This window comes from Eubalaena glacialis, chromosome 18 (assembly GCF_028564815.1).
Source record: "Eubalaena glacialis isolate mEubGla1 chromosome 18, mEubGla1.1.hap2.+ XY, whole genome shotgun sequence".
In the NCBI taxonomy this organism is placed as follows: domain Eukaryota; kingdom Metazoa; phylum Chordata; class Mammalia; order Artiodactyla; family Balaenidae; genus Eubalaena; species Eubalaena glacialis.
This window is the reverse complement of record NC_083733.1, coordinates 58,822,551-58,832,596: the sequence shown is the minus strand read 5'-3', so window position 1 is coordinate 58,832,596 and position 10,046 is coordinate 58,822,551. Positions and strand designations below refer to the sequence as shown.

Here is a 10,046-nt window from a genome sequence, read left to right as displayed (position 1 = left end):
GTGTGTCATGGAGAGGAAGGTACAGGGCCCTTGTTTTCTGCTCACTTGAAGACGGTGCCTTCCCTTTGGTGAAATGCCTAGTTAAATGCAATGCCTAACTCAATTCGTTAAAAAATAGAACACGTCCCTAGTTAAATACAATTAGTCAATATAGTATACTGTCACTCGGTGCCCACAAGGGGTTGGTTCCAGGACCCCCCATAGATACCAAAATCCTTGGATGCTCAAGTCCGGTATATTAAACAGCATAGTATTTGCATGTAACGTATGCACATCCCTCCATCTACTGTAAGTCATCTTCTAGACTAGTTAAAAAACCTAATCCACCAGTCAGTGCTATGTAAATATTTGTAAGTACAATGTAAATGGTATGTAAATAGTTGCCAGCACTTGGAAAAGTCAAGTTTTACTTTTTGGAACTTTCTGGAATTTTTTTTTTCAACTATTTTCAATCCAAGGTTGGTTGAATCCACGGATGTGGAACCCTGGGATACAGAGGGCCAACTGTACTTCCCCTTAGTCAAAACAGGTTCTACCCTTGTTCAGATACTCATATGTTATCCTTGCACGTGATGTTACCTTTACACACGGTGGCTCCCTTCCTCTCTAAACCTCAACTGCTCTTGCTGAGAAATGGTCCCTCCCTTTCATCCAGAACCTACCCTCAATTAAATACACCATACAGTTCACTGTAGTACCTATCCTCACCTGCTCAGTTAAATATGGTACATCATCCTAGTTTAGGGTTTCCCAAAGTATGTCTCCAGATCGGTCTGTTCACCGCACCCTAATCCCAGACTAGTCCTGGCCCTCCAGTCGTGCCACTCCAGCCTGGCTCCAGTCCAACCAGCTGATCGGGTCTGCCCACCACCCCCCAGGCCACTTTGGTCTCCCTGGCTTCCCCCTGCCCTCTGGCATACCCTGTATACAGTCCTGGTGTCCAGGTCATGGGAATCCTGGGGTCTTTTGAGAAAAAAAGCACTGCTGAAGAGGGTAGAGTAGGGGTCAGTGAAGAAAGCAGGCCAGAGAAGGTCTGGCCAGAAGTGGGGAGTCTGCAGACCCCAGGTCTGGGAGGTACGAGGCCCAGGGCAGGCTCTGGCCCTGCCACCACTGGCTGAGACCTTAGGCAGGAACCTCCCTTCGTGACCCCCCAGGCCCTTGAGAGCTGTTCACTGCCCTCTTACGGAAATGCTTCTGCATCCTTTGCCACCGTGGCCCGATCTGCGCGGACACCTTTCTGGCCGCTCTCTCCAGCCTGACAGCTGGCTCTTCTCTGCCTTATCAGAACTTAGCACTCCTGTGTCCCGTTCCCTCCCCCTGCTTCCCAGGGGAGTGCTGGTTGGTGTGTGGGTTCACCAGAGTAGGGAAGGTGGGGGCAACGGCAGCGAGCGCGTGAGACCCAGGGCACAGAAGCACGAGAGCACAGGGGCGCAGTCCAGGAGAGTTGTCGCTGAGTTTCTTCCTTCCCGTCCCCCAGTGCCACCCAGCCTGGGCACAGGTGGAGCCTGCCTGCTCCCAGCCCCTCACTGCCACCTCCAGCTGGCCCAGGCTCAGGGCTGGGATCCTTGACTGGATTTATCTGGGAGCTTGTGTTCGGGGTTGTCGAGGGAGGCCTCAACCAGCACGCTCTAGGTGTCCACGTCCAGGGAGGTGCGGAGCATCTGGTGAACGGAGGCGAAGGAGAGGCTGCAGGCGGCCAGGGAGCCCGGGATGGGCACGTTGAGGGGCTCCTGGCTGAACGCCGAGGCATCCCCGGAGGCCTGGCCCAGCAGTTCCGCCACCAGCGCCTTGGTGATCTTGGTCTTCGGGCCCTGTAGCGCCTCCAGGATCTTGTGCAGGGGCCGGCCCATCTGCTCCGCCAGCCTGACGAGGGAGCCCTCGTCCAAACCGAAGCTGCGGCGGTAGCCCTCCAGGGAGCGGGTGAGCGTGTGTGTACAGGTCGCAGGCCACTTCCGGCACGCCCGGCACGGGACTTGGGTTGGCCCCGCAGGCCACCATGGCCACCAGCCAGATGTGCTGCCGTAGCGAGGCCGCCTTCCGCTCCAGCATGGGCTTGGAGATGTTGGGCAGGGCCACTAGGAACACCTGCCGGTTGTGGCTCTCTAGGCCCCTCACCATCGACTCCTCCAGCAGGCGGAAGGCGTACTTGTCCAACTCAAACATGGACAGCAGGAAGACCTTGGGGTCCTTGAGGCCCTCCGCTGCAGGAGACAAAAGCGCTTTTGGTGGGTTTCCGCGCCGAGCAGACCCAGCTGTCCTGAGAGCTGCCCGGGTGCAAGCTGGGTCTACACAGCATGTGGCTTAAGACCGGCAGCCCTGGAGCTAGGCTGCCTGAGTTCAGATCCCAGCCTCGCTCCCTACGCCCTGTGTGGCATCAGGCTAGTTACCAGACCTCTCTGGGCTTTCCTGTACTTATCTGTAAAACCAAGGGATGATTGTAACCTACCTCCTAGGGATGGCATGGTGGTGAACTGAGCTGTTGAAAGTGGTGCGTGGCCTCTGGTGAGCCCTCAAGAAACGTTAGCTGCCGGCTGCGACGCGTTGCCAGCATCCGCATGGGCATGGGCGGATAGCGTTTGCACTGCTCTAACTTGGCCAATACATAAGCCAGTACCTACCCATTTTTTTCCTTAATGCAAGTGACTGGTCTCCATCACAGGTGACTGAAACGGCAGCCGTAAGCAGCATTTCACCATGGGGGCCGTGTGACCCTGGGCGACCCCTCACCCCACTGTGGGCCTCGGTGGGAAGATGCAGGGGAAGGGGGAGGCAAGCCCTCAAGAATCCAGCCACCCCAAAAATAAATAAAAACTAAAAATTAAAAAAATAATTAAGGAAATAAATAGGAATTTCCTGGCAGTCCTGCAGTTAGGACTCTGCTTTCACTGCCGAGAGCCCGGGTTCAATCCCTGGTTGGGGAATTAAGATCCCGCAAGACGCTGGGCCAAAAAAAAAGAGAATCCAGCCCTCCAGAGCCCGCCCCTCACCCTCCAGCCTCTGCACACAGTCGTCCCGGATCGGGATGAGCACCCTCTCCTCCGAGAAGTGGCTGGGGCGGCGGCTGCACGAGGCGGCGATGTCCACACCCACCTTGGAGTGGATGCAGTAGAAGCGCTTGCCCCGCCGCCCCGGATCTCAAGGGCCAGCTGGGCATGGTCGGCGGCGAAGCTCTCCAACGTAATGATGAAGAAGAAGAAGTACCAGCCCAGCAGCACCCGCTGGAGGTATTTGTCAGCCCGGAAGGCGTGTGCGCCTATGCCCGGCAGGTCCCAGATGACGATGTTGGGGTACTTGGGGTGCGGGTGCGGCGTGGGGTCCACGGTCATTTCCACCATGCCCGTGCAGGCTGAGGTGGGGTCCTCGCCCCCCAGCCCCCAGATGGTGTTGACAAAGGTTGACTTGCCTGAGCCCGTTCCCCCGGTAACACCAATGTCCAGCCCGACGTTCTCCAGAGGATGAAGCGTAGATTGTAACTTGGCGGCTACTGCTGGCAGGTCCCCCGCCTCAAAGGCCTCCTTCAGAGCCCTGGTGTCCTTCGAGAGCTCCAGTATCTTGGACTGGCTGAGGCATGATTGGAAGACTTCGCTTGCCATGGGCTGCCTGACCCCCAGCTCTCCATCTTCAGGACTTGATGACCTTGGACAGGACAGGTAAGGGAGTATTTTCACTGAGTTGCCCTCTCTTCTCTACATCCCTCAGCTTGCCTGAAGTATTTGCGGCATCACCAGTAATAGCACTGAGAGTGTTACAAGATGCCAGGCCTGGTGCTAAGTGCTTTATTTAAGTTCACATTTATTCATCACCACCAGCTTCTCCTCCTGGAGTATCTCATCAAATCCTCAAAACAGCCAGAAAAGGAGATTCCCTCCCTTCCTATCCACATTTGGCATTGAGACGATAGATCACTTGCCCAAGGCCTCCAGCTAATTCCTGGGGATATTGGGAACGGGGCTGAGGTCTTTTGGTCCTGGAATTCAAAGTCTTACATTTGGGGGGGCATTTACCATGCACCAGGCACTGGAATCATCCATAAAGGGCAGTGATTAAGAGCTGGAATCTTCATCATTGCTGGTAATCATAGATCAGGTTTATTTGATGTTTACTCTGGGCCAGCCACTGTTCTAACCATATACATGATTTCATCAAGTGCCCATTCTACAGAGCAGAAAACTGAGGCTCAGGGAGATAAAGGTCACTTGCCAAATGTCTTACAGCCTGCATCAGAACCAGGATATGGGCCAGTTCCCTCTGATCCTTTTGCCATACAAACCCCCCCAAATCTTTGCACAGCTAAGCCCCCACTATGTGCCAAGACCTCTTTGGGTGCTGCATTTCCAGCACTAGCAAAAGAGACAGGTCTAGTGCATTTGTGGAAACATTCCTCATCCTCGCTGCCTGGCTCCCGAGTACGTGCATGTGCTCGGGAACCACAGGGCACACCTAGGCAAGCCCCGTCCTGCCTCTAGGCCTCCGAGGCCTCACCGGTGTGATGAACGGGGCAGCCACATTTACATCCTGGGATTGCGTGACTGCGTCTAATCCCAGCCATGCCAGGGACTTGTGGGGTGACACGGGGCAAGCCATATCCCCTCTGGAGCCTTTATTTTCCCCTCTGTGGGGGGGGGGTGGTGGTGTCAGTTTCCTCACCTGTGGAGTGGAGAGATGACTCCTCAGAGCCCTCCCAGCTCTGCTGTTTTAGGAAGTCTCGGGGTCTTACTGCTGGCGAGGTTCAGGAAGAGGCCAGCTTGGGAAGGGCTTGGAACATCGGGCTGAGCTTGATCTTTATCTGTGGGTAGCCATGGAAGGGTTCTGAGCAGGGAAGGGAGGTGTCCGAGGTGGACATTAGAAAGAGCCCTCCTGGGAATGCCCTGACGGTCCAGTGGTTAGGACTCCGCGCTTTCACTGCCGAGGGCCTGGGTTCGATCCCTGGTTGGGGAACTGAGATCCTGCAAGCCATGTGGCGTGGCCAATAAATAAATAAATAATAAAAATAATTTTAAACCGAGCCCTCCGTGGCCTTACGGTGCATGAGGCTGGGGCCTGGGAGACAAGGTGAGGGGCTAGGGCAGGACCTAGGTGGGAAGGGGGAGGCCTCAGCTGGAACAGGGGTTGACATGGGAGGTGGGAAAGGGAAAGATGGAGGCAGAAGGGACAGGACGAGGCCACCAGTTGGAAGCAGGAGACAAAAGTCACCCGGGCTGTCTCTTAACCTTAGGCCCAGTGTGGTGAGAGCACGCCTGACCTTTCCATCCCAGCCACTTGGGGTTGGTGAGTCCTGTGCTTAGGATGATGTCTGAGGGTCCACAGGTATAGGGATGTGGGCTGTGTTTTTGAGAATGGATTTGGAAGGGACCTTCTTTCTTGTGCATCTAGGGGGCCTGGGATATCCCTACCATGGTCCCTCGCACCTCCTTTGGTGCCGAAAGGTCCACATGAACCCCAAGTAGTCCTTGCAGAGCCAATGGGAGGCCTTCTGGCCTGCATTGCAAAGCACAGAGCTCTTCAGCAAAGAAAACTGGCACCGCCTTTAATCCTCCAGGTAAAAGTGGACCCTCTTAGTCTGTTTCCCAGAGTCAGGGGTAACTTGAGGCCCCCAGATGAGGCTAGAACCATCACCAGGTCCTGGAACACCCTCAGGGAGTATTAGTGAGGCCACCTTCACAGCACCAGAGCTGCCTTCTGAATTCCTGGAAACTTGCCCTTCTCTGCACCTAAATCCCACCTTTCCCTGACCCTCATCCAAGCCCACAGATGCTCTTGGGGCAACCCCTGTCCTGTCCAAGCCCCCCAGTCTGGTGGTTCGTTTTTAAACATGCATGACCCTTGACTCGGCATGTGAGTTTTGGCTTGAGCAGATAAGCGTGTCAGATTCACTTCTGCATCCAGCCAAAGAGCCAAGCACAGAGCCAGAGGATGTGCCAACCAGTTGGGTTCCCAGGGTCTCCTGGGCTAGGCTAATACCGTCACTCAGTGTGTTACACACCCTCTGTCATTCAAAGCCTCGCGCAGAAATCCCAACAGGCGCCCTCACTGTCAGACCCGTGGCCTTTCAGAACCATCCCCAACATCTGCGCCCAGCCACTCAGCCACGCACACACAGACCCGGAACCCCAGTCTCAGCCAACTATTCACGATCTTAGACCACAGCATCCAAATCACAGAGACTTACCAAGATTCCTCCCAATCACAGATACACCAGCAAGCTCACCGCCACACACATCCACACGCGGACCCCCTCACCATCTTTCTGAAACAAGACTCGTTCTAGGTGGCCGGTTGCGCCCCTGCCTCTTCTCTCCTTGCATGCTCACAGAATTGCCCACCTGCCCTCTCACCACCTCTGCTCTCATTCTGTTTCCCCAGGTTCCCCACGGTTCCCCGTGGCCACCTGGCCTCCCCTCTCCCTGCCATCCACCCCCACCATCACTCACAGGCAGCAGGGCTGGCCCAGGATGGCCCGTCTCCCCCTCCTCTGTTTAACCCAGTTGCTAGGCACCATTGTGCCGATCCCAGGCACTCATTGGCCACCCCTCTCCCACCAGAGCAGGCCTTTGGGACTCTGGGGTTCTCAGAAAGGGACATGAGATTGCAGGCCCCAGTGCCCACTCAGCCACCCACCCAAGTTGACAGTGGGCTCCTGTCTTGGATCCAGGCCGGGCTGTCCTGTCACCCCCAAATCCCTCATGGTCACTTGGGGACCAGGGAGAGAGAGACTATTAAAGAGCCCTGACCCCCCGTCCATACCTTGAACCTCTCCCTCCCAAGATCAATTCCTATCCCAGGTTCGGGACTTGGACTTGGGCCCACCTGCTACCCTCAGCCCTCCACACCCCACCCCTCAGCAGCTGCAGCTCTCATTTTCACCACATCAGCCTTTTTTGTTTGGTTGGTCGGTTTTGATAAGGCTTGGTTTGTGGGTGAGGCAGGGGGTTGGGGGCTGCACTTTCATTTGTCTTCCGACAAATCTCACTTCTTCCAGCTGTCGAGAATGTACTTGAGGAGGAGGCCGAGCTTCTGGCAGGTCGAGAGCGGGCCTTCCTCGCCGCTCCCCTCCCCGGATCCCCGCTTTTCCATGCCGTTGTCACCAGCCGCCTGCAGGCTGACCTCAGGCTGGGACCCCTCCTCCTCCAAGGCCTTGATGCGGACCTGCTGGGCATCCTCGGCCATCTCGTTGAGGCAGCCCCGGAGCATGGTGTAGACGGTGCCGAAGCTGATGCCCTCCGGCCACCAGCGTTCCGAACAGGCGGATGCCCTTCTCAGAGGCCCGGGCTACCCGCATGGCACCGTCGGACGACTGGGAGTAGAGCCGCAAGACAGTCTCGGGCGAGACCTCGTTGGCCAGCGGGGAGAGGATGACGCAGGTCGCCTGCCTGTTTGCCCACCTGCTCGGCCAGCTTGGCGAGCGAGTCGTCATCCAGGCCGAAGCCGCGGTGGTAGCCGCGCAGCGAGCGGATGAGTAGTGCATCGTCGTAGGCGGCCGCCAGCCGGGGCCGGGCACAGCCTGGATGACGCCCAACACCAGGGCCGTCTTGAGCACCTGCTCCTGCAGCGTGTCCTTCTTCCGCAGGGCCTCCAGCGAGATGTCGGGCAGCGACAGCAGGCCGGCGTGGCGATGGGGCGCGGGCAGATCGTGCTCCCAGGTGGACACGAGCAGCGGGAAGTCGTAGCGCGCGGGCGAGAGGTTGGACACGAGGAAGACGCGCGGGTCGTTCACGCCGGCCGCACGCAGCCGCTCGGCGCCGTGCTCGCGCATCTCCTGCAGGACCGCCGCCTCGCTGAAGCCCGAGGGTCGCTGGGTGCGCGTGGCCGCCAGGTCCTCGTCCACCTCGGTGCGCACGAAGTAGAACTGTTTGCCCCGGCGCAGGATCTCGGAGGCCAGGCGGGTCTCCACGGCGCTGCAGCGGCGGGGGAAGACCAGCAGGAAGAAATCATAGCGGCCGAAGTCCACCTGCTTCAGGTACTTGTCGGCCGGGCAGCCTGGAGAGCCGGCCCCCGGCAGGTCCCACAGGGTCACGTCTGGAAACTGCGGGTGCGGGTAGGGCGAGGGCTTTGTGACTTGCCGGCCCCGGACTCGCCTGTGACGCCCACCTCCAGCCGGGCGCTCTCGGAAGAGGCCAGCAGCTTCTGGAGGCAGGAGGCGGCCTGGGGGATGTCGCCCGGCTCGAAGGCGGTGCGCAGGGCCTCCAGCTCTTCCCTGGCCATGAGGATGGTGTTCTCCTCCTCCCCGGGCACCGCTGGCAACTTCGCAGTAGCCATGGTGACCGGCGATTCAGAGGGCGCGGGGGCTGGGGGAGAGTCTCGGACGGACGCGTGATCCTCAGCGTCTGCGGGGGAGCGGGGAGAAGGGAGTCGTTCACGGGGAGAAGGGAGCCGTTCACGCCTCCCGGGCCTTGGCGTAGGGCAGGGAGAGAGACACACCAAGGATATAAAGGGAGTCCCTCTGGAGCCCCACAGCCCTCTCCTTCTCAAAAACCCGGGGTACGTTTTGGACACGAGGTAGGGGGCTTTGGAGTTTGGTAGGCCCAGGTTCCCATCCCATCTCTGCCACTAACTTGCTGTGTGACCTGGGGCAAAACGAGGCACCTCTCTGAGCCTGTTTGCTTCTCCACTTAATGGGTGTAATGACTGACCTGCCTACTGAGGCCCTGAAGAGTCTTTGGGATAACCTAGGAACTCGGACCGTTTTATGGGCAGCTTGAGACCCATGCAGTCACACGGGGCCCCACGCTTAAAAGGCCCAGCTCTTTGCTTAATACTCTGCTGACACTGATGAAAATTGTAACTATTTGAAGCAGGGGCCCTGCATTTTCATTTTGCACTGGGCCCCGAAATTTACTTAGCCAGACCTGCAACAGAAGGGGCTTCAGCCCAGCTCCTGCCGACCAGGCAAAGAGAGCAGCTGCTCTCCTGCTGCTTCTACTGTGATTGGAAGCAGCGTGAAGGGATGGCCAAGGGGACCCAGACCCTGGAGCCACACTGCCTGGGGTCAATCCGGGCCCTACCACATACTGGCTGAGAGATTTGGGGCAAGTTCCTTAGCTCTGCCTCACGTTCCTCATCTTACACGTGAGGATCATAATGATCATAATAGCAAACCACCTCCTAGGCCTGTTGAAAATGAAATGAGTTCATACATATAAAGCACTTAAAATAGTGCCCGGGGAATTCCCTAGTGGTCCAGTGGTTAGGACTACGAGTGTCCACTGCAAGGGGCCAGGGTTCGATCTCTGGTCGGGGAACTGAGATTCCAAAAGCCTCGAGGTGTGGCCAAAAATAATAATAAAATAAAATAGTGCCCGACCCAGAGCAGGTGGTCTGCGTTATCAGCATCGTCGTCATTGTTCTGATCATTATTAATATTCTGAGCTGTGTGACGTCCCTGCCCTCTCTGAGCCTCACCTGCAGCATCTGCACCATGGAAGATAACCTTGCCCACCTCACAGGGCTGCTGTGACCATCGTGAGCCCCATCATCTGTCTTTCTCTAGGCCATCTTTGAAGACATTCTTGGGTGCAGCCGGGCATGGGGGGTGGCGCCCCCCACACTGGGCGTCTCGTTAAACACCCAGTCCTGTTTGGCAGGCCTTGCTAGGCCAAGTCCCCTCCCACCTCCCAGAGCCCGTCGTGATGGTCTCTCCTGTGATCCCATCCTCCTCACCTTGGAGCTTCCCTGGCCTCCCTCTTCCCAGTCACACGCTCTTCTTGTCCTCACTTCCTCACTGGCTAAGACTCTTCAGAGAACCCTGGGAGAGACGCTCAGGTCAGGGGTCACCGTCCCCATCGGACGGAGACGGACTGAGGCTCAGACTAGACAAGGGCTGTCCCCGCTCAGAGGCACAGCCGGCACTCAAACCCAGGTCCCTCTGAAGAGCTGCTCTCCCTTCGACCACACGTCTTTGCCTCCCCCTTCTCTCCTCGGCTGCCCTGTCCCCAGCCGCACCCAACCTCCTACAGAAGACCGTCCACTGTTCCCTCCAGGTCTGATCCCCCAGCCCAGGTGGGGGCATTTCCCCCAGGCTATACCCAGTCCATCCTGTGTCCTGTCCC

The 10,046-nt window shown here is 57.5% G+C and overlaps 1 protein-coding gene and 1 pseudogene across 1 annotated transcript; both read right to left on the bottom strand.

Moving 5' to 3' along the window:
* Positions 1-1,550: 1,550 nt before the first annotated feature.
* On the bottom strand, positions 1,551-6,499 carry LOC133077700 (interferon-inducible GTPase 5-like; annotated as a pseudogene).
* A 446-nt stretch (positions 6,500-6,945) lies between these two features.
* On the bottom strand, positions 6,946-8,256 carry IRGC (immunity related GTPase cinema). Its single transcript, XM_061173599.1, is given in 5 exon segments — positions 6,946-7,218; positions 7,220-7,355; positions 7,357-7,483; positions 7,486-8,052; positions 8,055-8,256. Coding segments are annotated over 5 exon segments (1,305 nt in total).
* Positions 8,257-10,046: the final 1,790 nt, after the last annotated feature.